The sequence below is a fragment of the Parasteatoda tepidariorum genome, chromosome 4 (genome assembly GCF_043381705.1).
Source record: "Parasteatoda tepidariorum isolate YZ-2023 chromosome 4, CAS_Ptep_4.0, whole genome shotgun sequence".
NCBI lineage: Eukaryota > Metazoa > Arthropoda > Arachnida > Araneae > Theridiidae > Parasteatoda > Parasteatoda tepidariorum.
In genome coordinates, this window is record NC_092207.1 from 31,756,416 (window position 1) to 31,784,073 (window position 27,658).

The 27,658-nt window shown below is 29.1% G+C and overlaps 1 protein-coding gene across 1 annotated transcript in view; it reads right to left on the reverse strand.

Moving 5' to 3' along the window:
* Positions 1–5,713: 5,713 nt before the first annotated feature.
* LOC107443403 (polyamine-transporting ATPase 13A3) overlaps positions 5,714–27,658 on the reverse strand; it is a 70,852-nt gene continuing 48,907 nt past the window's right edge. The window contains exons 16-30 of the mRNA XM_016057250.4: positions 22,907–23,060; positions 22,588–22,708; positions 21,731–21,855; positions 19,810–20,015; positions 19,448–19,549; positions 17,618–17,697; positions 17,251–17,403; positions 16,100–16,196; positions 15,931–16,003; positions 15,524–15,674; positions 13,630–13,784; positions 12,558–12,646; positions 11,391–11,474; positions 9,099–9,252; positions 5,714–7,999 (exon numbers count right to left, since the gene is read on the reverse strand). Coding sequence (XP_015912736.2) covers positions 7,761–7,999; positions 9,099–9,252; positions 11,391–11,474; positions 12,558–12,646; positions 13,630–13,784; positions 15,524–15,674; positions 15,931–16,003; positions 16,100–16,196; positions 17,251–17,403; positions 17,618–17,697; positions 19,448–19,549; positions 19,810–20,015; positions 21,731–21,855; positions 22,588–22,708; positions 22,907–23,060 — 1,983 coding nt within the window. The 3' untranslated portion in view covers positions 5,714–7,760. The remainder of the gene's footprint in view (positions 8,000–9,098; positions 9,253–11,390; positions 11,475–12,557; positions 12,647–13,629; positions 13,785–15,523; positions 15,675–15,930; positions 16,004–16,099; positions 16,197–17,250; positions 17,404–17,617; positions 17,698–19,447; positions 19,550–19,809; positions 20,016–21,730; positions 21,856–22,587; positions 22,709–22,906; positions 23,061–27,658) is intronic.

Here is a 27,658-nt window from a genome sequence, read left to right on the forward strand (position 1 = left end):
CGTAATTTGATCTGGAATTTTTTTAAATTTTAAAACTTATTTTATCGATAAAAGAAATTTATCGCCAATAAAAGTTATACCTCTTTCTGACTAGCTAGAAAGCTTAAACTTGCCTGTTTTAAATGCAAGTTTAAGTTTCTTAAATAGCGTTAGTAATTCTTATTATCATTTGATCACAAATCAAAATTTAGACTCTTTATTAATCCAAAATTAGACAAGCTAACAGCCGCAAAACTAAAAAGAATAATGTAGAATAATTTTCATAAACTGCATTTATTTAGTATCCTAAAAAGGAAAATTTTTTCTGACTAAAAGATATCCTTTACTTAACTAAAAATAATAATTATCATTTAAGAAAAATTATTGAAATAGCTCTTATATCAATGAAAAACGAAACGAAGAATCATTTAAAAGCATATTTCAAATCACAACCAATTTCAGCTAAAGACAATCAGTAATGATAAAAACAAAAAATTTATATAATTTAAAATTATCCATAAAAAAGAATAAAGATAGAACAAATGTTACTACCTGATGCGGCAAACTCAAGAAACAGTTTTCTAAAGCAAGATAATAAGTGCAAGGACCGCCCAAATATTAATGACCTAAAGCATAATTGCAGAAGAATAAAACTTTCGAACACGTTAAACATGTGGAGAAGGATGTTACCAAGGCAAAACTGAATCACTTTATGTTCACGGGATGATAATAGGGATTTCCAAATCCTCTCATGTGACTCTTTAAATAATAGCTCGTAATGTTCCTATTAAATTAATTAGATAGGATTTTCATATATATGATAATTTAATGCATGATCAAATATGGTTTAACATCGAAAGTAAGTGATAAATCTTTGATGGGAAATCCTTAATATGAGGCGTGAAAAAACCCTATTTTCAAAGAAATTATGATTAATTAATACAAGTGGGAAAATGATGACTTTAAAAGTTTTTATCTACTTTTGTAATTTTTTTGACCAAGACAAAAAATGTTACATCTTTATATTTTTTATATTCAATTTATAATGAAACGTTCTATATATATATANAATACAGTGAAACTTCTCCTAAAGGCCACCTCTACTTAAGGGCCACCTCTATTAAGGGCCAATATTTTGAGGAACGAAAATTTTCCCCATAGACATAATGTTAATTTTCCTCCCATTAGAGGGCCACATTTTCCTGACTACCTCCAATAAAGGCTATTTTTCCCCCGTCCCATGAGTCCCCGTGCCATATTTATCAAACCAAGAAACGCTAATAGAAGTAAATAAACTGATATCCCAATCCAAGGCATTAATAAATTATGCGAATTTAACTAATTTGTTTTATAGAGTTAAGGAATCATTAGAAACTAAAATTGTTTGCGAAAAAATTGTAAAAAGTAAACAAACTTCAATTGAAAATTTTTTTAAACATGTATAAAAACTTTAAATGTTGATAAACAGTTTTTTTCTACATAAATTTTGATTTCCTCATTTTATTTTTTGGTCACCCCCATTTAAGGCCCCCCCATAAGGACCAATTTTCAATGGAAGGACAGGTGGCCCTTACCGAGAGGTTTCACGTATATATATATATATATATACACATATGAAATCCCAGTTTAATGTTTCCATTGTTTAAGTGACATCTTTTCGCTACGGGTTCTGTATAAGTTACTTTTATAATGTAGTATTAAGACCTTTATCTACTCCATTAGAATTTTTGGAGGGTGTTAATTTTTAGAATAATTCTATGTTTCTGCAACAATAAGGTAAGCTTAACTTTGTACTATATTGTTGCATGCATTTAAGTATAACATTTAACAATTTTACATGATATTATTGTTTATTTTGATCTAAAGCATAGTTTATCTAAGTACCTTATTGCACAGAAAATTTTTTTTGTCAAAACTAAAAGAATATGGTAAAATTTACCGTTTTTTAGATCAACGGAAATGCCAAAAAGCAAAGTAATTTTTATCAAAGGGCTTTAGTAATAAGTTTGGTAAAATTAACAATAAAATATTGTTTTATAATTTGTAACAAAATTTGATAAATGCAGTAGCATTTGTTAACTTTACTGTGATATCTTAGAACATGGTGTAAAAACAATTTATTCGATTAAATTTAAGTTTCAGTTTTGTATTTTTTACTAAATGCGTGGTAATAAGAACTATCATTTTGAAAATCAAAATTCCTTTAACTTATTACCATATGAACTAAAAAATTACTAAATGATTGGATTAAATACTTTATTGTTTTGGATTAAATACCTTATTAAATATTTATTATATGGATTTAATAACTTTAACCAAAAGTAAGTTTTTTTTTTTTACCTGAAATGTCAATACAATACCGTACTGTTATTTTACCAGAATTTTTTTCCCCTTGTGAGGTTGCAGCAAACATACATCATATTATAGTTTAATGAGCTAATATTATTACCCCTATTTTTCCTCTCTCTGGCCTTAACTATTGGAATCATATTTCCCAGATTTCTACTACCCCCCATGATTTGAGATAAAAGAATCGGAATTCAATGAAAAAAGAAAGATTTATTTAGAAAAAGTATGTTCTTGTATCATTCGTAGCCTGAAATTTCCTGTGCACTAATCAATTAGGAAATTTGAAGTTAGGCCCTTTAAACCATTTAGACAACAATACCGACAACCTCTTTTTTTAAATATTAATATAAAATTTTAAAAACTAGTTTATTTTTCTTTATTATGTGTAAAAACTTATAAAACTAGCAAAAAAATGTATCAGTATTATTTTTATCTTCTCTTTATATGGCCATTTTAAGGCAAAAATAAGGCTTTTTTTTCATATATGCTTAACACTGTAAAAAATTGCTATTACCTGAAAAAACCCTGAACTATTATCTTAAAAGCAAGTGAACTATTATCTTAAAACACACGCATAAAAATAAAATTCTACATTTTTCTCTCAGTTTGTAGTTCAAAAGATTTTTGTTATAGTCGCGCTATTATATATAAAAATTGCAGACAATTATTTCAAAAACAACAGGAGACATTGTGGAGATATCGTGCTTAAGGTGGTGTAAAATGAGAAGAAATTTGATTATGAGATAAACGCATTTTAAAACTTTTAAAATCATTAGTCTATTCTCTGTTATTACCTTGCACAAAAACTGCAGTAACATTGTAAATAATTGAAGTACAAACAAAACTAAAGTATTTTTTGAAGATTAAGAGTACATGGATTCTAAATTTATTATAAACTCAATCGGATACCTGCAAGTAACGCAGTGTGGGTATCTTGATCATAAAACATGGCATTTGTATACGTTAGCAACTGTTTTTTCCATTTTATAACGAGTAAGCCAATCCCATCAAGTATCAGTTCACTTAAGTGACACATTCTATATTCTTTCACAAAGATTTTAATTTTTTCTCTATAGATTTCTTACTTAACACGAAGGCAGGCAAGAAGCCATGTAGAACATAAACAAACTAATCACGCACAGCAGTTGCCAGGAACACGAAACAAAAATATATCACAAAAAAAATAAAATGCATAAACAAATAATAAATTTAAGTTAAGTAAAAGACGTAGACGAGAAAGAATTATATTTCAACAAATTATATGTGCGGTATGGCTCTGTATTAAATTAATTTCACGTTAATTAATTAACATTCTAACTTATGTGGAGTAACTTAGCTCAACTTTAACACGCCATTTTGCCGATAAACGATCAGCTGGCGCTGATGTCGTAGGTCAGATGTGTGGGTATCCGCGATTTTCTTTTTCTTCTTCTTCTCGAAGTGTAATTATCCAATTTCGAAAATTTTGCTAAAAATAATGTTTTCTTATTAGTTAGATACCTAAATATTGAGCCCTAATACGTGAAAATCCAATCACTAGAACGAAAGAGTTATTCAGGGTGTATACTTTCTGCGGACTGTATTTCACTCTCCAAATAAAATTTCTAAAACGTGTAATCTATTGAAAAAAGCTAATATTTTTTCAATGACTAAAAATGTGAGAAGATAATTTGTTGTTTAGATAATATCCCTTAAATTAAAAAATTGAAAACTTAATATGAAAAATACAAATTTAAAAACTTTTAAAAGATTATCAAGAAAAAGTAACTAGCAGAAATACTGCAAGAAAATAATTTCAAAATTGTAAGCGAAGCATAATAGTAACTGGATCTACCACCAATTTTAATTAAACTTTAACCTTTAGAAAGAAAAGTAGATGAAGTGCTTTCTCGCAGATATTGTAATTGCTTCAATCTCATGTTTTGTATATAAGAAGTCATAAACAAATAAACTATTCTTTTTCACTACCTAAAAATCCATAAAAAAATCGTCCATCGTTTATCAAACCATAAAGAAGTTTTGATATCAAAACTTTATGATATATTTTATAACATTTCTTGGTGAATGCTTAATTTACTTGTTTATATTTCCTACAAAATCATGCGTAAAACATATTGCAATACAATTATCAATTTTAAGAGTTATTTAAAGGTAGTTTTGAATTGTATTATTTTTCTAAATGTATTAACTAACCATTATTGTATCATTTAAAGATGCTCCACTATTTCCAGTATAGTTTCAGTGTTATGGTATGGTAACATTCAAAAGAGAAATGGTAACAAAACTTTTGATTTCACTCAGAGAAAGTTTCTTCTGATTATCTAAAGATCTTGAAATTTGAGTGTGAATTTTTATAGGAACTTAATCTTATTTAAGCTTCTTTGTTCAAATTAAAGATTTCAAAAACTTCTTTGTTCAAGTTAAAATTTAAATTACTCTCGCATAAAATGTTATGGTCTCATAAAAGTTTCAGAAAAAGCAGCTATTTACCGATTGTAATATTTAAATGAAGTGAGTTAAAAAACATTAGTCATTTGAAATAAAAGATTGTATCAAGCATTGGGAGACATTTGCTTTCATGGTGGACTTTTTGTTGGAACTAACCCGATTTTGTGTTACACAGATAGGAAAACCATGAAAACCTTCCACGATTAGCTTTGCGGCAAGGAGGCTCTAATCCTTGAACCGTCTACCACTGAGGATACTTTACCCCAGCACCGTGGTCAGAGCGAGCCGGGTGCGGAATTCGAATCAACCAGCCGTCATTGGGATTCGAATCTGATTCATCTCATTAGGAGGCGAGGGTTCTATCCACTGAAACACCACGGTCTTTGATTTATTTAATTTTATCTTATAACCATCGTTGAACAGCTGACCCAATTTTGGGTTTACGACTACCAATGTTCAACTCCGTAGCCTTGTAATTTTGAACCCAATCTAGAAGACAAGGGAACTCCTGGATCAAGTATTGGGTGAAATTTACCTTTGTGGAGGACTTTGTGATGGAACTAACTCGCGTTTGCGCTAGTAACATTGTAAGAACAATAATAATGAAATTTTGAAACACTTTAATCGTAGCTTGGCTGCGATGAGACTCCAACCCATAATCCGTCTACCACTGAGGATATTTTATATCAGCAGTTTCGTCGTTGGGGTGCGGATTTCGTATCGACATCCATCGCTGGGATTTGAATACGCGAGGCAAGCTCTCTATCCCCTGAGCCACCACGCTCGATAGGAAGTAAGTTGAAATACTTGAAACAGTTTTTTTTTCTAAATATGTTTGCATATTGAAACACATATTTGAACTTATTTTTGCAGAGTTTTTTTCTGCATAAGAAATGAGAGGAGACTAAAATAAAACACTAAAAAATAAAACAATACGAAAGAAATGATTTTTTTTTTATTTCATCAAATATTAACAAGCAGTCATTTGGCAAAATATATAATCTAAATCTCATTACATACAGCTGGTAATAAAATACATAATTTTGATAAAATATCTAAGCATTAAAATTTTTTTTTGATTACTTATTCGAGAAATCTATATCAGTTATAAAATAGTAACAATGGTTTGGGAATAGTGTCTCAAATACTATTCCACACGTAATTAATTTGAATTATGAAGCTGTCTTTGTAAAAGAATAACATGCAATTAATTTTAAAACTCATTTTCGGAGTTCATTTCAATGGCAATAGCAACAACAAACTACACTTGGAAATAAGATTAAATTTATGCTTCTATTCATCATTACTGTCTCACATCTTTGAATTTAAAGTAGGAAATTACTAGTAGTGAGAAAAATGATAATAACAATTATCCTTGCCCTGCTTGTTTTAACAGCAATATTGTAGCAAGTTACAGTTTTAAATAAGTTAAACTTAAATTTTTCCTATATAGTTAGCATATAATTATTTCCTATATAATCAGCATACAATTATTTTCCATATAATTTATTTATATTTTTAGATAGTAAAATATATTTATCATTTAAAAATATTCTTTATCTAAAAAAATATGCTTATAATTTATAAATGTTTTTTATCTAGTAAAATATATTCATAATTTATAAATATATCTTTCTATGTAATTTATAAACATTTTTCCTTAGAACGAGCAAAAATTAAATGTACAACAAGAGTACAGATTCAATTTTGTAGATATTTTTAAAATCTAGGAAAAAAAGTTACTCCTTTTTGTGACTAGCCAGTATCCTTTGTATCAGTATCCTATTTCTTGTCTTTTGATTATTTTTAATTGGATAATTAAAGTGTTTCCGTAGTTTTTTTAACAGCAATAAAATAAATGCAGTTATGAAATGATTTTGATTTGGAATATATTTCTTAATTGTCGATACCTCTGATCTAACCCTCATATTTTGAAGGTCAAAAATTTAAATTCGTCAAAAAATAAAGCTTGAGAGATTCTTAAGCGAATCGAATGTATTTTGTCAACAATCATAAAATTCATTTATCCAAAAATAATTTCGTGTGAAAGGAAATATTAGTAATTATTTAATATTTTTTATTAATTTATTTAATAGTAGTTGAAAAGAATTTGAAATGTAAAGAATGCATATTTTACATAATTTTTAAAGAATGTAATTTTAAATCACAAAGTACAAAGTTTGAAAGAACTTCCGAATAGTTCCCGAGTATTCAAATTTTTAAAAAAAGTACGTATAAAATTTGTTTTACTTTGCAAACTATTGAGGATCATATTTTCCGGCTTGCGCAATCCCCCAAATTTTGAAGGTTAGACATCCACACAGGTCAAAAAAGGTAGATGGTATCTGTCGTTGATTTCCTGACTTAAAACATCATTTATACAAATTAATTAGCACATTTAAGAGCTACCTATTGAACAATTTAATTTGCAAGCTAGTACGTTAAAATTCGATTGTCATATAAAAATTTATTAAGGGTGATCCGTGTTTTCTGCTGTGAACATTACAATGATCACCATTTTTCTTAACAAATTAAAGTATGACGGTATTATTTTAAAATGCGAGGATTTGAGAATTATTACTCTAAGAAATGAATAGTGAATAAAAAATAATATTTTTTACTATCAATACCAATGAAATCATTGAACATTAATGATGGTATCTAAATGAATATTTTTCTTATAAAATAATTCGTAAACAACATATGTACTTTATAAATGCAACGTAAAATAATTTACATAACAAAATGAAAGTTTGAGAATTCAACAGTCTCTCTCCATCTTTGGAAGGAACACTTAAAAAACCAACCTTGAAACCCATTCAGTGCTGTGGTAAAATAGATCTGTTAGAGATCACCTCCAACCATTCAAACTCGTGAGTTCATATAATGTACAGTATATAAACTCATAAGTTGGAGTGCTTGGAGGACCTCCAACAGATTTTTTTTTCGAAACGCACCTATTGGCTTCTTTTTTGCGTATGTTTTCATACAAAATTCTGCTCATTGCTGATTGAAGTTCCAGTTTGAAATGTGTTGGACCTTCCTTCTTTGAAAGTAACAAAAGCAACTGTTTCTTCGGCTCGTTCATCAATAGATTCCGACTTTGATAATTTCAGACCCACTCTCACGGAATTCCGTATATCACTGCTTTGTCTACGTAACTGCAAACGCTTGATTGAACTTCTAGTGACGCAAGCATCTATTTCGTCATCGCCAAATTCATCTGACAATACAAGACAAGATTATTATAATTATTATTATTTTACAATTCATTTAGAAGAAATAAACCTTTCGATACCAGTTTATTTATATACCAAGAAAAGGAAACATATAGTTTAAAAAACTATTACCTTGTTTTTCATAAAAGCGGATTTTTTTTTCTGGATTAGTAACCGCATCTAACCTGAAAACTACACTAAATTTAAAAGATGTTGTAGTTATCAAGCTAACGCTTTTTGAAATTAACTTCAAATTTATGTTTCTTCTTTTTATTCACTCGAGCTATAAATGTCTAGTGATTCTTACTAATCAAATGACATAATTAGATTAAAAGTTGCTATTTGAATACTCATCATTTGCTATAATCAACTATTCGCCCTTTTTGCAATAGAATGGTGAGTTTAATCAAAATCACTTCCCACCTATTGTAAAATTATAAAGCTTGAGTCCATACAAAAAGTAGAAAAGAGATCAATGCAAAGTTTTAGAGCATCATTGACTTAGTATAAACAGATAGCTTAGGGACATTATTGCTGAAACAATTATTCTATTACGTAACATTGCACGAAGTCACGAACAAAGAAACATGTGTTATGAGTTTTTTTGATCATCATTAACGTTTATAAGTGTCATATTAATATTAATTACATCATATAAAATATATAAGTACATACAAAATTCCTATTAATTCGACGAAGACATTAATTTGACAACTTTCTTCTAACTTTGCACCGCTTTTCAGACACTAAGGCTGAGCTCTAAGTTTTCACAAAAAAGCCCTGAAGATAATCTAATTTGTTAATACAATCATTTTAGTCTAATCCAATTCTATGCTCATAGATAAAGCGGTTTGAAGAGTAAGAGGGTAGTTATAGAATTTGCGGGGCACCCTCTATGCTTTCTGCTTTAGAACCGAATAAATGTTTCGAACTTTTCATGTTATACAAGAATCATATTAACACTACCATTTTTATAGTAATAAGAAAATATGAGTACAGATAATGATAGTCTTTTCGAATTAGTTTTTACTCAATCCTCTACCAAATAACGAACAAAAGCTTTTAAAATTTTCGTTAGTCCTCAATCTACGAGTAAAAACTAACCTCTGAGAAAAGTTGTTTCATAATGACTAACTGGTGGCCATTTTTTATTCGAAGCCATTTGAAGTTGTAACTTTTCGAATTTATGAATAGGTCCTCTGAAGCGTCGAATGGCTGGAACCACATAATCAAATAGGAATCCTTGAATGAAGAATATCTGAAATGATGTACGGTAGAAAAAGTCACAAATAAATAATAATTACTGTTTTAATAAATTATTGGTTTATCTATTGTAATCAATAAAATAAATTAATAAGGGCTGATTGAGTTAAAATAACCACATTTAAATTAACTATATACTATTAAGATATTTACCCGTTTAGGAAGCCATAGAAACTTATTACCACAGCACACATATTGTGTATACCTATACAGGTATACCTATTACATTAATTGATACTTGTATAGTGCGGCAATTTTTTTCGGCAGCCTTTTAGGGATAAGTACCTTTTAAAGAAAAGAGTACTGCTGAAATTAATGTCATTGCTTCATTTGCTTTTACAATTAGTCATTAATGCTACCTGTGTACAGCTGACCTTATTACATGAGTATAATTTCGAATATCTGGAGTTTTAAATTTGCCTAGCCAAAACTCAAGCCAATTTATATAGACAGCGGTTTTCCTCCTCCTTCATGCTTTGCACTTCCTGTTCTTTCGAGGGACCTTCTATTCACCTTCTGATATGGGACAAATATTGCTATCACGGTGAATTTGCTATTTGAAAAAATCTGCTATTCAATTCTACATTTTCTTTTTAACTACTTAATGACGTAACCCCAGTGGTAAAGTCATAGTGGAACAGTGGTTAAATCACTGAGCTGTGATTGTGAAAGATTACTATTCTAACCCCTTTGCGGCTTGAGGCAAACCCAGATTCAGGTTTAAGGGTACCGGATGGTCTGGAAAGTATAGGCCGCGGGAACACCATTAGCTCACTCACATCGGCGTCATTACGCCATTGGTCTACCTTGGCCATTGGTCTATCATGACTTCTTGGCCCTCCATGACCCCTTTGACCGAGAAAAGGCTGTTTAGGAGAGCGCTTTACTTCACTACATTACTCAAAACAAATTAGAATTTTTGTAAAGATCCTTCTGCGCACTTATTTGCAGGGTAATTAAATTATAGGTAATTAAAACGTTGCAAGCCTTTTATTTTAAAGGGATTTTTAACATTAAATTTATTTTCTATAATCTGTATCTATAAAAATATATAAATCTAAATCAGAAACAGAAATACTCTTTTTAGGTAAAGTAAACAAATGAATAAATAATTCTAATCGTGCAATTGAAGAACAAGAGAACAGTATAAACAAAAATAAATAGTATTAACGTTATAAAGTTGAAATCAATCCATACAACTATTTGACACGTTTAATTGATACATTAAGAAATTTCCGTTAATTTTGGAGAATCGGCCGTTATTTTATACTCTCGGCTCTTTCTCCGAGAAAAACGCTCGGTACACATTATTCTAGAGAATTTCAACTAAATTAGTAGAGTTGATCGTTAATTTAAACATACACCTCTCTTCTTTCAAAAATATAACTGGAGTGCCTGTAAAACTTCAGTAAAATTAGTAGAGTTCATCGTTAATTTATTTGGTTAAGATATAAAGCTTCTAACTCAATTGAAGGGTGTACACTCATTTTTATGACGGTTACAGAAAGGCACGGACACAAGGTTGTATAGATATCCTGGCTGTTAGAATTCCCTGGTTCGAGCACAACCATCACCAAACAGCATCTCTCTCAAATTATGCCACGTTGTTTAACTCTTCGACAGATGGCTTTGTTTCAAGGTTCATTTCCATTTACAAATCACCTGAATCTTAAACATCAAGGCCCAAATTAAAGATACCCATATATTTTACGAGCAAAAAAATTTTCTCACAGATCTTTGTTTTTAAGATCATGTTAGCTTTGCGAGTATTTATAATCATGGTCAGTGTCTAAAACATGTTTTTTATCGGTCACTGACCGAAATATAGAAGTGAGATTTTTTAGGGTGCATACAACATTTATCTTTAAGTATTTTAAAATCCAGACGCGAAGGGAATTTTATGTTTAATAATTTTTTTCCTAATTCTAAAACTTCGGAATTGAGACTTGATTGATCCACGTTTATAAATGTGAGTGTTTAAATATATAATTTATTACGTTTACGGTATTTAGCCGCTATTTATGGTATTTAGCTGTGATTTTTTCAATAAAGTTTATAATAACTTCATTTAGAAGATAAAAATAGATAATTTGAGAGTAGAGAAATTGCGAATATAGAAAAGATGGTTCTTACCTCCCAAATATATGAAATAATAAAGTTTGCCAGAGACAACACATACAGCAATAAATGAAATTCAATAAATGGTGCATGTTTAAGCTAAAATAAAACAAAACATACATTACCATCATAATGAGCTGTATTTCAATCGATTTAAATTTTGTTCTAAACGAAGATAGTACGATATAAAGTATGACACGATGTAAAGTATGTACAATATAAAGTATGTACGATATCTAAAATATGACACGAATGTTAAATAAAATTAATATTTAAAAATTTTAAAAGGTAAATGAACTTTCAGCAAAAGCTGAATTATTTCATAAGAGAAATCGCTTTATGGCCTCATATTATAAATTAAAGTAAGATAGTACAAGATGTAAATTTTATAAAATTTGATATGCAATATATGTTTTAAAATAATCAAAACATCCCCAACTTAATAAAGAAAAATTCTTATTATTAGGAGAATCTGGAAATAAAAAAATTTCTAATATAATTTAGACATTTTGTAAAATCGTCATTTTGTAATTAATTTATTACTTCTTCAAAGCAAGACAAATTGTTAATTTAGACATTTTATAATTAATTTATTGCTTCTTCAATGCAAGACGTTTAATATAAATATCAATTCCTTTTTAATTGAAAATTTTATAAAACATAATGTGGGAGCCAGATAAGTTTTTTAACAATAAAAACATCTCCATTTTTTTAAGTTATTACTTATACAAGGTGTACATTAAATAGAAAAAATAAATTTTGCTTAAACTTCACCTATAGCAAAATGTATATTTGCTTAATTTATCAAAAATAAGAAAACACTGCTTCATACTGCATCTTATTTTTCTCATTATGTTAATTTCAATTTTTCGAAACAGCATTAGCAAAATTAATTACATTAGTAATTACTATCAAACTCCAATAAATTATTGTGATGCATTATCTAACTATAAATATAATCCTGCTTCTTTTTACCTTTTTTACTTTATTGAATTTCTACTCTGTTCAAACAAAAGTATGGTTTAAAAATGTTTTTAAAAGTTTTTCTTTCTTTTTAGATAAATCTTTCTAATTCAAAATTTCTTTTTTAAGAATGTATACAAATTTTATGAAGATTAAAAAAACAATTGAAAATTATGATTAAAAAATAAAACTAATAAGTAGAGGAGTAAATGTATTTACATTTATAAACCTTGCAACAGAATCGGCTGGATAAATAGTGAAGTATGTAACTAATAAAAACTCTGCAAACACAACTACGAGATACGTTTCTGTAAAGAAAATATTTTAATAAATTAGAATAAGAAATTTTCATTAAGCAATTGAAAAGTATTTCAAACATATTTTTGAAGTTGTAGTTATATCAGGAATGATTTTGTAACGATTGCTTTTTTATATACATTTTTAAACATTTATATACATTATTATATATATATTAATATTTATATATATTTTAATATTTATGAATGAAATGAATTCAAATAACTATGTTTAATAGGAGTCGCAAATAAATATTCAAGTTAGCAAAAGAAGAGCACTATAAAAATCTGATGAATCACTAATAAAGAAAACATAAAAACTCCTTGTCTTATGAAACTTTGATATGTTTATAATACTCAACTTGTTAGCTTCAATAATAGCTAAAAATAATAGCTAACAATTTTTCTAGCAATAAAGTGCGTTTTCATGTATTCAGTTTAGAGTTGTTAATTATTTTTTACTTCTTTATACGTTTCCATTTTGATTCAATATATATTATAAAATTGTCATGATAAATATTTGTCTATTGTGACGTAGTTTCTTTTTTAAAGATAAACACAGATGTCAATTGAAGAAAAAAATAAAAATGGGTTTTATCCAAGGATTTCTAGCATAAGAATTTTATTATTTCTTGTAAGTCATAACATGGCAGTGTCATAAAATTTATTTTCTCAGCTGAATATTGAAAAATTAAACATTTTTAAAGACGGAATTATCATTTCCCCCTAAAGATAGAGCCAATCAAAATTGTTGCACTTGCTTACATTTTGAATCACTAGGAAAAATAATTTCTCATGCATACTTTTAAAAAAAAAAAAATTAGTTCTTGAAAAAAGCATTTTTGTTCAATTTATTTTTTAAAATTTACTTTAACAAAGTTCAAAGTCGCTTGTGGCATTTTCCAGTTTCAAAATTTTATTCATTTTTATTGTTACAATCATTATTATTTATTTATTATTAAAATCATTATAATTTAAATCTTGAAAATCCATACTGTTTGAGGTGAAATTCTTCCTGTATGGTGGTCCTGGTGCAAAAATAACTGCAGCAATGACATATGACATCATATTGACCGAAAGGATAGCCGTACCAGAATGGGAAGCTGCAGGAGTGTGGGTCATCGTTTTGTTGTACACAAATGGTTCATACCTAAAACATAACATTTATGTAAAATCAATATTCCAACCTCAGTATTTAAATACAATATGTATTGGTTATTCAAATAAATGGCGGGCATGTGTGATAGAATCAGAAGTGCTATAGCAATATCAATGCCATTTTTTAAGGTTGTGACGAAGGTAAGAGGAATGAATTTCATACTGCTTACTAAGAAATTCATGCGAGAAACAATTAAAGGTGATGTAAAATCAAGCTGATGCATCCATAATGAAATAGAATAAAATCATCCACCTTTTAGTGGCATAAGGTGATTGCTTCATTCTTTCACTTATGTCAAACAAAGTTTTGCGCGGATATTTCAAGTCGTAACTATTCGTTTAACTGATTTCATCCAATTCGGAAATGGATGCATGAAAAATTCATGGCGTTTGCTTACTAAGGGTTTTAGCACATCCGGTAATGATACTGTTCAATTATCACAAAAGGTCTGAGGTTGTCTACTGCTATGGAAACAAGAGCAAAACTATTTCAAATACGGAAGAATTGCGGAAATGGCATAACTCTCCCTACGTTAACTAACCCGATGCGTTAACCCACGCTCCTATCCAAAGTGACTATTTTTTGTCAACACCGTAATCACCAACGCTCGAGTCTAGTGTGTTGAGTAGTTCCAGTGAAAAGCAGACTATATGTCCACGCGAAACTTTTACACCATTTGTTCGCAGCCGCTTATCCCAGACAGCATTCGCCATTATCTTTGTACGCTCGACGATATATGCCTGTATTGCGTTCACGTTTTGCTGCCAAAAATCATATTACCCCACATTGTTCTATTCTAGGCGTAAACATCTTATCACAAGTTAAAATTTATTTTAAATGATTTCATGCGAAATGGTTGATTATGAATACGAAATCTGCGTTGCTTTCTCTAAGGTTAATTTATATCTTTGAAGATATCGCTGCTATCCCTACTGTATATAGGGCACTATCACATGCGTTAACTTTTCATGCCAACTCATGCAGTTCAAGTCTATATGTGAGAAAAGATACTTGATCATGCTAGGGATGGTGTATTTTCACTTGGTAAAAGCAGTAACCTAGAGAATTTATTCCTTTGTCTGGAACTTAGAAACTTATTCATGGAACATATTGCGCTTCTAAGAATCAGAGTAACCACTGATTAATCATGCTTTTGCACTTTTTAGAAATCACCAGATGTCCTTATAGTCTCTTCATTTTTTTGCTTTTCCATTTGATTTCGGATCATATATAGTTTCTATCATCGTTTAATTTTGATGTATTGATTTCTAAGTGTTTTACCTTGATTTTGCGACAATCAACTGGCAATTTAATCTAATCAAATTATTGCACTACTTTGCATAATCCTTATATTATATTATTGAAATTATTAATATGTCCATTTAAATGAAGTTCAACTTAACAAATGGATAAGGAAATTTTTTATCTTTCTACTAGTGGGACTTAATTGCTGAAATTTCAGGTTTCCTTTTTCAAATTGAGATAGGTGATGCATGTATCCACATCCAAATTTTGTGCCATTCTGCTAAACATTAAAAAGTAAACCTTCACCGGCTCCACAAATAATAAAGATTTCAACTTAGCACGTTATTTTTCCTTAGCTTAATTTTTATTAACATTATAAGCATTAGCAAATATTCAAGTTTTTTTATGCTTCTTGACTCATTTGTGTCTAGTGATAACGTGTTAGAACAAATATGATGCTCATTCTAAGTAGTAAATTCTCTTACCATGGTTGCATTAAGCAGTATTCATAGGCCAAAACATACACTCCAATCTGAATGATCATGAATGAAAACATTGAAAACTGAGGTAAGAAACTAATTATGCTTCGAGTTGGTGCTCTTTTAACCAGTCCGGGGAAAGCTTCCGTACTTCCGACTGAAAAAAAAACATTAATTCATTCATGGTATTTATGACATTAATAAAATTATGTAGAGTTTTCTGTTTTCATCGCCTCTAATATATATTTTTAGAATAAATTAAGAAATAGAATATACGTTCGCTGCTTAGCTATCATATTTAAGTACTTAAATTTTCTTACATTAAAAATATCTCACTAAAACTTGCAGCATTTTTTGCAAGATTTATTTGCTTATTAAAATATTTTCACAAACTTTTTCAAATTTATACTTACAAAGAATGGGTGGTAATAGGTTGAGAACTATATCTATAACCACATAACCTCCATCAGAGGGTTTTTGACCATCCTAAAAATATATCGAGAGCATTAAAGTTTGCAAATAATTTAAAAAGTTTTTCTTTAAAAGTTAAATTCAATTATTGAGTTAAATGTAATTATATACCCAAAACATTATCAGAACTGCAGCAAGTAATACAAAACAGTAACACGTCATGTAACGGAAAGCTCCAAATGTGGCAGAAAGAGTAGCTCTACCTTCCCTGAAGATAAAAAAAAACACATATTTATTTCTATGATAAAAAAGATTAAATGAGTCTTGAATAACTTTTTTATTTAAAAAGACGTAACATCATTATGTGTTGAAGCTTAAGTGGCTCTTGCACTGAGTGACTAAATCAATATTTGAAAGCTCATAGAGTAAATAAGCAAATAGATTGTAGGAGATCACTAATCTTTCTTGTCGAATATATACAAAAATTGCACCATAACATGTAGGTAAAGGTATAGTTCAAATTAAAAAACTTAAGTTTCAAATATTTAACGACCGGTCTGTATATGGGTTAGGGAACTGGCCTTGCATCAGAAATGCTCTGGGTTCAAATCCTGGGCAAAGTATGGATGTTCTTTCATTCTCTGTAATATTAGTCATTACTGTGGGAGCAACGTCGACCCACTTTAAATGGTGCCCCTGAAAGAGTGGCCATCAAATCCGCCAATCAGAAGAATGTATAACGAAAGTTCATTCTCCAGGTAGATATTGAAAAAAAAAGGTTCAAATATTTTCCAAAATTTAAACTTTCTAAAATTGAAAACTGCATAAATATAGGGTAAAAAAATTCTTTTTCTGCATTTCCTTTAGTTTTATATGTTTTTATTTTAATTAATTCTCTTTACCACTTTGTTTCACATCATATCTGGGCAAAACGGGGTACTTGATATGGACATAGTTTTCTTTTTTGAATAAAAAAATACTGATTTTTTGTTTTCTTATAATATCATTGCATATTTAAAAAAATTGAAGTATAAAACCTTCATAGAAACATTTGAAGCTCTTTTTAATGAACTACTAGCATTTTTAAAGCATATTTTAAACTAAATACCTAGTTCCATCCAGCCTTTCCCTATTTTAAAAAGACCATTTAGAGTAGGGTACTTTTTATTTGAATTAAATGGTCGAATACAAATTTATGGAAGAAAAAGTCACAGCACAAGCGTTTACATAATTACATCTGATTTAAATAACTAAACTGAAAAACGCTGATTTAATAACGAATTTAACGTTTTTAAGACATAATATTTCGATAAAATTATTACCTGATAACCATTGGGATGCACTGAATATTTTGTTGTGTTGATGTGAATGGAGAAGCAACTGAAGCCTCAGCCACTGACAATGACACTCCAGCATGTGCTGTTTTTAAAGCTCCACAGTCATTAGCTCCATCTCCACACATTCCTACTTGGTGCCTATTAAAGGCACAAAATTTTAACAAAAAGTAGAAGTTAAATAGAAGATTTTATACTTCTCAATACGTAATATTAGTAAGAACTACGTCCTGTAACAATACTAATATTCAAAAGCAGAAAATTGAAATGGGGTTTGAAATTACTGAAATAAATATTGAAATTAATCATATTTAAAAAAACATGCTCATTTTTTAGACAACTTAAATTTACTTACCCCAAATTCTGAAGAGTCTCTATGAGGTAAAGTTTATGTTCTGGTAACATTCGGGCAAATATTGTTCCTTTTAAGACCATCTAAAGGATTTTAAAATCTGTATTTTATTATAAAAAATCATTACATTTATCAATACAGCACTTATCTATAACTTACACAAAAGGCTTCAATGGTGAAGATTGGACCTAATTATGAATGATTTTAGTCAAAATAGTTTCATAGTATTTTTAGTGAGAAATAGAGGTATTTATAAATGAATCGATTTTAAACAGCATTCCTTCCTTTAAAATTATTTATAAAAACCGGATGGAATAAGTCATTTGCCATTTTGTAAACTTAGCACTAGCATTTTGAGAACTATTCTATCTGAACAAGAAATTAAATATTATTGCACAGAACACATTTATGCAAATTTGGCCTAACTATGAAAGATTAATAGTGAGAAAAAGATACTTCTGAATAATCAATTTTGAATAGTACACTGTTAGAAATTTCTCGAAAAAATGGTTAAATAACATTTAATTGTTATTTTACCATGTTCAAAGGAAATAGTCAAATAACCATAAATAACATGGTAATCAAACTGTTAACTGTGAGAAAAACCGTTTATTAACTACTTTCACCTAATACGGTTAAATAACCAGAACCTTATCGCACCAACTAAGCTCACTAAGTGAATCCACTTAGCTCTTTGCAACTGCATACATATTATAGTCGAGAGGGAACGACAGAATTGATCTTCGAGTTCCATCGTTAACACGACGATATTTCCTCCATTCAATACATGAAGAGTTTCTAGTGTCCTGCTCTCCCAAATGACCATTACGTAACAAAAAGGCTACCTCCTACATCCAATCAAATTCCTTTTTTCTTACTGTTTTCGAACCGTCCTAGTTGTAAATGGTTAAGAAACCGTATAGTTTTGAATTCATAATTTTTACGGTTTCAAAACCGTACTTGTAAAAAAAATTATGTTACCGTAAACTTCACGGTTAATTGGATGGACAGACTGCTGCCGGTTATTTCCCCATAATTTTAGAATGGAAATTCCAACAGTGCATTTTTTTTTTATATGGTTCGAAAATTTTTCAATTAATGCGTGACAAACCGCTTCAAAATGGTATATCACTAAGCATAAAAACAACATTTATTCAGTCATTCTTTAGCAGAAAGTAGTAAGATAAAATCTGCGAATAAATTTTAATATTTTATGAAAAGTAAATTTTTATATATTAAAGAACTTATTGTGGACAAAAGGAAGGAGAATACTCAGAAAACTTACTTAGCTCACAAATTAACATAAAAGAAATTATTTTAAACAATATTTTTATTTTTTGAACAGTTAAAAATCTCAGAACGAGCATAATTTTAAATTTTCTAAAGTTTTCCAATTTTTTTTAAACTGCATTTTTAATCTTGAATTTTTAAAATTAACATCACGCTTCTTATTAATGATTTATCTAGTATTCATAAATAAACGCAAATAAAATATATTTGCTATTTAGAATTATCTGAATTACATTTGAACAACTGCAAAATATTTTCTTACTCAATCCTAGTAAAACTGAAAATAATTTCTAAAAAATTATATAAAATCATATTTATACAATCGATTCATTTTTAGATTGATAAATTTCCAAAATATCAGTACGAATATAATTTCTGAATTTCTAGTTTCTTAAGAATTCTTAAAATTAACAGAAAAACGATATATTTACTAGTAGAAAATTTTTTGAGGTTTGTTATAATTATTAAACGAGATTTATGAAAATACCTTTATTAAAAGCATCATTTAAAAACTTTTAATATTTATAATATGCATACACTTACTTTATCAAGTAACTGGGTGTTGTGAAGCCTTATCAAATTAAATGTTGTCCCTTCCATCGCTAAGTGGTAATTTGAATTCTCGATTGTAGGAGCGCAAATATCCTGAAAAAATGATTTTAGTAATTCACATACGATAGTTCTCTTTTCCTTTAAAAATATATGAAGAGATCTAAAATTTTTATATTATATTTTTAGGCACTAAAGGATAAATTAGGTTGTGGGTATCGTCTAAGATATATACGTAAAGCAAATTGCTCAAAGTGTACAATTTCAAACACATTTATATATTATATCCATCCATAATATTATCTTTTATATCTTTGAAATAAATTACTTTAACGAACTAATCATCCGCTACTTACATCAATCATACCATTTTGAACCATGTTGAGCTTTTCACTGAATCCTGGAAGTTTAGCATAGTTATAGTGGATCTGAAGGCGTGGTTTGTCATCCATTTTTGAAGATTCTGTTCCAACGATACTTGCTTGAACGGATATGACGGAATCATATTCTTCAATCATTCCACAATCTCTAGCAACAGTGATAGCCGTCAAAAGATTATCTCCTGTAAAATATTATAACACACTGTTAAAATTTTCATCCTAAAATTATGGTAAAATAACTAGCAGCTGTCTGACCATCTGATTAACCGTAAAGCTTGCTGGGAAAGAACCTTTTTTTCCTTTATGGTTTTGAAACCATTTGCAAAAAGTATGGTTATAAAACCATGAATACAAAACTATACGGTTTTTTAACCATTGACAACTAAAATTTTTCAAAAACGCAAAAAAAAATTATTATTTAATTAGACATAGAAGCTCGACTTTTCGATAAGGTAATGGGCATTGGAGAGTGCCGGACACTGGAAACTCTTCATTTGTTGAAGGGAATGGAGGAAATATTGTGGTGTCAACACTAGGACTCGAACTCCAGTTCTGCCGGTCATGAGATTGACAGATAAGCCTGCTCTGCTNAATTCAAATCATTTAAAAAAGAAGGATAATGCAAATTACTTTTATTGTATGAAACATATTTTAAAAATTTTGATTTGTTGAAATTTGCACTGATCTTATATTGTTGTTTATTTATTGAAATATACTAAAAAAATGTAGTGTACCTGTCACCATGATAGTTCTTATGTCAGCAGCTTTTAATACATTCAAAGTTGGAACGGTTTCAGGTTTCAATCTGTTTTGTAAGACAATTAGACCTTGAAACTGCATGTCACATTCTAACTCTTCTCTAAAACAATGAAATATATTTTAACTGCATCAGTTTTGTATTAAATAAGTTCAACTAAATATTTTTATCAGTAAATATTGTATTAATTCTTTTTACATTATTACACTTTTTGCTATTGTTAGAATATATATATATATAACGAGGTATGTTATTGAAATCACTATCTAATAGCGAAAGAAGCGTGTTTTAAAATATTAAAACTACCAGATTGTCTAGCTAAAATCAGCGTCACATATTTTTCATGATTTAAAAACTGAATTGTTATCTCATTTAATCTTTTTCTCAATTAAAGTAAATCATTAACATCTTTTTATTAAATTTTTTTTAAAGCGAGTGGAAATCAATCTATTTTTAAAGATTCTCCTTACATATGTGTTAATTATTTTGCATAAAATTTGTGGAACAGTTGTATAATTGCTGCACTTATTCCTTAGCATATATTTATTGCGATGTTTTATTCATTGCTATATTTATTCATTAGCTATAGTCATTTTTCATTATTTCTTCACCTCCAACACATTTCACATTCATTATCTGCAACACATTTTCTTTCAATAATTTGGAAGGTAAACAGACCTCGGCATCACGATTCATAGCCAATGCATGAATTTCTTAGCTTTCTTTACCGAAACATTCACGCACTTTTTTATCGTATTCCGTGGCATTTTTTCATGTCACCATGCTATTCGAAATTTTGATTTCATGATTGTCAGATTAGTGGGTATTAGATTCTACAGGACTTAAAACCTTGCTACCACCCTCTTTGAGCCTATAACTGAATATTCAAGTAACAATATTGTTCATAGTAACAATATTGTTCAGGTCAAACATGAACTGCAAAAATATTGGAATAACATAAGGAAATAGGATATAGCATTCGATAAACTATTTCAAAAATTCAAATCATTTAAAAAAGAAGGATAATGCAAATTACTTTTATTGTATGAAACATATTTTAAAAATTTTGATTTGTTGAAATTTGCACTGATCTTATATTGTTGTTTATTTATTGAAATATACTAAAAAAATGTAGTGTACCTGTCACCATGATAGTTCTTATGTCAGCAGCTTTTAATACATTCAAAGTTGGAACGGTTTCAGGTTTCAATCTGTTTTGTAAGACAATTAGACCTTGAAACTGCATGTCACATTCTAACTCTTCTCTAAAACAATGAAATATATTTTAACTGCATCAGTTTTGTATTAAATAAGTTCAACTAAATATTTTTATCAGTAAATATTGTATTAATTCTTTTTACATTATTACACTTTTTGCTATTGTTAGATTGTTCTAAAATCACAATCATCATCAAGTCAGGCAATCTCTTGCAGAACCTGGACTTTTTCAGAATATTTTACCATTATTTTCAGTTAGCTCCCTTTTTTCTTGTAGTTGGTAATTTTAAATTTTCTTTTATGTGCTATTTCCATCTATTTATTAGTCTTAATCCAGATATTGATCCTCGTGCTTTTCCATCTAATAATCTTTTAGTACTTCTTTCCAAGTTCATTCTTGGGATTTGAATCGAACCATTGGATTCTTAAAATACTTAATGTTCTTTTATATTATGTTATGTTACTGTAAAAGCTCGAATTCAGATGGTTTTCTAGGTTTTACCGACTTGGTAAATCCTAGTCTTAACTTGAAAGGTAAAACGCTGAAATGGAATCATATTAAAGCATGTTTCGAACTTTCATCAAACCACTTTGATGAAAGCTGAGTATTGCAGGTAAAATTTAAGATTTACCAGACTTCGGGTTTTTGCCATAACATGTACGTAAAATATCTTTGCTTAAATTAAAATGCAACTTGGTTTTTTATTCTATGATTCAAAAGATTCATAAGTATTTCTTACTAAACAATTTTAAAACTATTTTTCGGTAGAAATTGTTACCTTGGTAACCTCAATACGTCATCCCACACGAAGTCATCCGGCAATACTTTGTTTCCTATGCCCAGCACTCTGAATCCTTGTCTTGTGTAGAACTCCAAAACTTCTTTAAAGTTATCCGGAACTGAAAAAATAGCCATAAAAATGAATAATTTGAATTGAATTTAAGAATGAAACTAGATCCAATGTTTAGAAAAAAAATTGAATGCAATCAGACCATTTAAAAAAATAAACAAAGTGATGATCTAACAATAGTTACAATAAACAATAGTTACGCTAGCTCAACAAATTCAAGAAACTACAACATAAATCGATTACATACCTGTTTCAGGTTTGCTCAAAGAGCTGACCAATTCTGGAGCTCCCTTCAAGTACACTTCAAAGTGCCTACTACCTTGAGATTTGGCTACCACGGACATTCTGCGAAGTAGAGATTCAAAGGGAAACTGTCTCACGACGGCAATTGCAGAAGCTGGCTAGACATGAGAAAATAGTATAATTGTCTGTTTTGAAATCATTGGTAAATTAACAACGCAGATAGTAAAGTAATCCCCTGTTAAATCAATTAAAAAAATGAAGGAAGATAAAATTTACTGTTTGCTATATTCTGCTTAGGAAACAAAATTTTATTTCGCCAAGTTTTAAAATTAATTACAAACTTTGCTAAGAGACCGGAGTAATAATAAAAAAATGTTTTCTATTTAGTCACAAATAAACTATCTTCCCAGACTTCTGTCAGTTTGTCTCCACACGCTGTGACTGTGAAGGTTAATCTTTTTTTAAACATTGTTTATTGCCTTCTCAGCTAACAGCATTATTATTTTCAGAATTATGTAAATATTTGTTATAATATTTGAAGCATATGACGTGAAGAAATTTTCTGGTTTGCTCAGGAAAACGAACACTTCGTAGCTATTACTAATATGTGTTTGTAATCGCTTGCAGAATTTTTTTTTTTGGACTTAAATAAGAAAATAAATAGTCACCGTATTTGGGGTAATAACTTCAGTTTACCAAGTCTGTACCTTATATAGTCGCCTAGAAATATTTAATGTTTCTATCACTTATTATTTTCTATCCTTAAAATCTTTTAACTTGCTAAATTTAAGTTGAATTGGTGAGTAATGTTAAGTACATAAGAGTGCATTCAAATTTTGATGGAAACGTCTACATTTTACCTGATATGGTGAAGTTTCGGTAGGTTGAGGATAAACTATTCGAGGTGGCACTCTTTCAAACGGTACTTGATCACCAAAATCAGGTTCTTCCAAATCCTAAAATGAAAAAAAAAATAATCCACATAAGTAGCTATTATATTGCCAATTAAAATTTTCAGTGACTGCTAGTTTATTCAAGTTTCAAATTTAACATGGTTATAATTGATGTCCATATACCAAGAGAAAACACAATTATGTATATTTTTGAGGAATATTTACAATCTTATGATGATTTTGATCAATAATTACTGAATGAGTAAGTATATCTTCATACACTGAGAAAAAAAAGTACATCATAACTTCCAAAATGTGATTTACAGATATACATTATTTACATATACAATGCCCATATACATTTACACATGCAGTGTTTGAAAATATCCAGACATGCTATATTATAAGTTATGGTAAGAAATATTATAAAGCAAAATTCTTTTGACCGAAACATGCAAAGTTGTAAGCTAAAGTGTTTCAAATATAAAAGTGAACAATTTGCGATTTTTAAAACGTTTTGCAATGCGAGATTATTTTGAAACATGTTTCTTATTAAAAATGGAGAGTTGCTTTGCTAGTATATTCCCGTTTTCATGGTTTTTTTCTTTGTTACTCCAAACAATTATGGCAAGTATAACTTTTGTGAACCAACTTTTTTGTCAAAGAATCCGATTTTTTCTAATTTTCTATAAAACTCCTTTTCATCGCTACTTAATTCTAATAAGACTATTCACTTCTAAAGTTATTATTCCTTCACTTTTTGTTTTGGGCTATGTTTAATATTATAAAACTAAAGTACTATGTTTATGAGTGGAATAAAATCTTTCTCCTTGACACAATCATACTGCAATATTTCTTTAAATAAACCAAATTTCTAGTTATCAATTAGTAGTTCACATTAAAATCATTTAATACTTTGCATTAAATAATATTAGATACTCACCCACCCTATTGCTTCAAATATTTTAACATCCACTGTATGGCCAAGAAGTTTTCCATTAACCTTCGAAAGAGAATGACAAGTGGCCATTGCCTTCATCAACGGACTGTTGGGCAAATGATTTAAATGCTTGACCGCTCTTTCAAACCTACAAATTTTGATGAAACTTGTCAGTGCATTGGCATTTCAATACAGTGTTCTTTAGATAATCTGTGATAGTGTTTTAAGTAGTTATGTTATAAATTATAAAAAATAAAAAAAAACATAACGAATTCTAACATTGAAGATCGATCGTTCTCTGATTCAGGTCAAAATTACGATCTGTGGAGGAATGAATGGATGTATGAATGGGTCCGCCCTATAAAACGGGTGTGATGTTTGGTGTGGCAGAAGTCGTATTCTTGGCCATAGATGGCGCTACTGAAAAACAAGAAACGGACACACTGCCTTAAATCTGCTCGGTTTCACCAAGCAGGCTTGCCCGTGTTTCGAGTGGCATTAGAACCAATCAACCAAAAGTTAGAATTCTCAATGCTAATGTTAAGTCTGTCTTAATATATGGATTTAAGACATGGTACTGCGATAAAAAAATAACATGAAAAGCTTCAAGTGTTTATTAACATCTGTTTAAGAAGAATCTTACGTATCAAGTGGTTCCATAAAATTTGTAAAGCAGAAATCTTTAGAAAAGCAAAGCAGAAAGGAATTGATCTAGAAATTAAAAAAAAACGTAAATGAAAATGGAGTGGTCATATTCTACGTAAACTTAAAAAATTTAAGGTAAAACGTGTTTTTCGATTGGAATCCTTTGGGAAATAGAAAAAAAGGAAGTCCTAAAAATACTTGGAGCAGAACGACTGTAAACGAATTGTAAACAATAGAAAAGGCGTGAAGAGAGGCAATACCTGGCTACAAATAGAGAGTGATGGAAATCTATGATGGAAGCCCTATGCTCCAATTCAGAGTGAAGAGGGATATGTATGCGTAAGCATGTGATATTGTGTTACTCAACGATTGCGTTTCAACGATACTGCCCTCGCAAAATGTTTAAATAATATTACTAGCGTATATTTTTTTAAAAATTATCATTACTCAAAACATAAAAAAAGGAAAAACTTATTGAGTCAAAATATCGTGGAGATCACTCAATAGACCTGAAAATAATCACTCGCCATCCACCACGCGGAGAGTGAACAAGTAAAAGCTGCCGACTTAAATTTAATAAACAACCATCTACTTTTTTTAAAAAAATCGTTTAATGATAAAAGTACAGCAGAAAGTAACTGGCAAACACAATTTTCATCAGGCTGTTCAATGTCGCAATTCAAAATTTTGATCCTTCAGAATCCATTAATTTGTGGTAAAAAGATACATGTGGAAAGAGAGTTCTTTAACAATTCACATATTTACTAGAAGTTGTAATGCATACATTTAATGCATTTTACCTTCCCAAATAATTTTAAAATTCCGTCAGTATGTTTCGCTAAATTTCAGCTTATATTTATAAAATGTTTATTCTTGAAGTTACTTTTTATAGCCGTAGATTATTTCTAATATTAATTTTTTTTAAATAAAATTTAATGCAAGCAGAAGAAAAAGTTGACAAAAAGTGGCTATTAAATGAAAAGGATCATCAATATCAATCACTGAATCATAAAGTTTGAGGGAAAGGTGGCTAATAAGTTATCAGAGTCTACTGGTCACTGGCTACTTACTGAAAAACTAAATTTTCAGATCAATCACTCAACAAAATATCATTGAGCAGAACAAAGCAATATACCACGTGACAGAATCTCACTCATACAAAATATAATGGGACATAATCTCTTTCTAACTACCTTGAGGCAGAATCTTGTTCTACCTTGAGGTAGAATCTCGATCAAACAAATTATTATGGGGCAATCTCGCACACACAATGAGGCAGAATTTCATGCAAATGAAATAAAACGCGATATTTAATATCTTACAAACAAAACACTATGAATAAAATTCTAGTTTAAGGAAAAACAATAAATAAACAATAATATAATACTATCGCATTTTGAACTACCCCATTTTTTATTAAAAATATTTTTTTAAAGCAAAATCACTTTTTGTGAGCAGCACAGCATTCGATGGAAATTCTCTTTCAAAATAATTATTCATGACAGAATTCAATTTCTGAAATTTAGTTATTGCTGTTTGTTCATTTACAATACTAAAAACGAACTTGATGCTTAAATTGAGTTATAAAATCTAAGGAGTTAGTTGTTTGCGTTTACATATTTTTTTTCGAATTTTTTTAATTAATTAAGTAAATGCCATAAGAAATCCATTAATAATAAAAATTTACATATTGTTAAAAAAATTTCATAGTCAAAGTTTAAACTAAATGTTCGTGCGTTTCTATTTATTTAAGAACTTATTTTTATAAGAATTTTTTAATAAAAATATAAACAAGTAACAAGCATTAGTTTTTTGTTTGTTTGTTTAGCAATGACCATCAGTTTCTGTTTTTCTTTACAGAAGAAATGGATACATCATTGTAAAAAGTTAATCGATCAAGTTAAATAAGTTACCTACATAAAAATTTGGAAATATTTATTCATAAAGATAAATTGAGTAAATTATTGCAAAACGAATCAATTTTTATCAAAAGTCATAACGCTGTGTTGAAAAGTATTTTTACTTTTAAAAAAAAGCGTACAATTATACACATTTCCCAATCTTTTGCACTGCTTGCAAGTTTTTTATTCTTACCACGTTTATATAAACTTGCCTTCGTGTATGTCTGTCCGGGTGGAATTTTGTAATAGATTTTAAACTAACTTCCCGACTAGCTACTAACTTCAAATTTGGCACATAGTTCAGAATTGGATGACAATGCATGAAAATGAAGAGAAAAAAGACATACAAAGTAAAATAAAATTAAAATTAAAAAAAA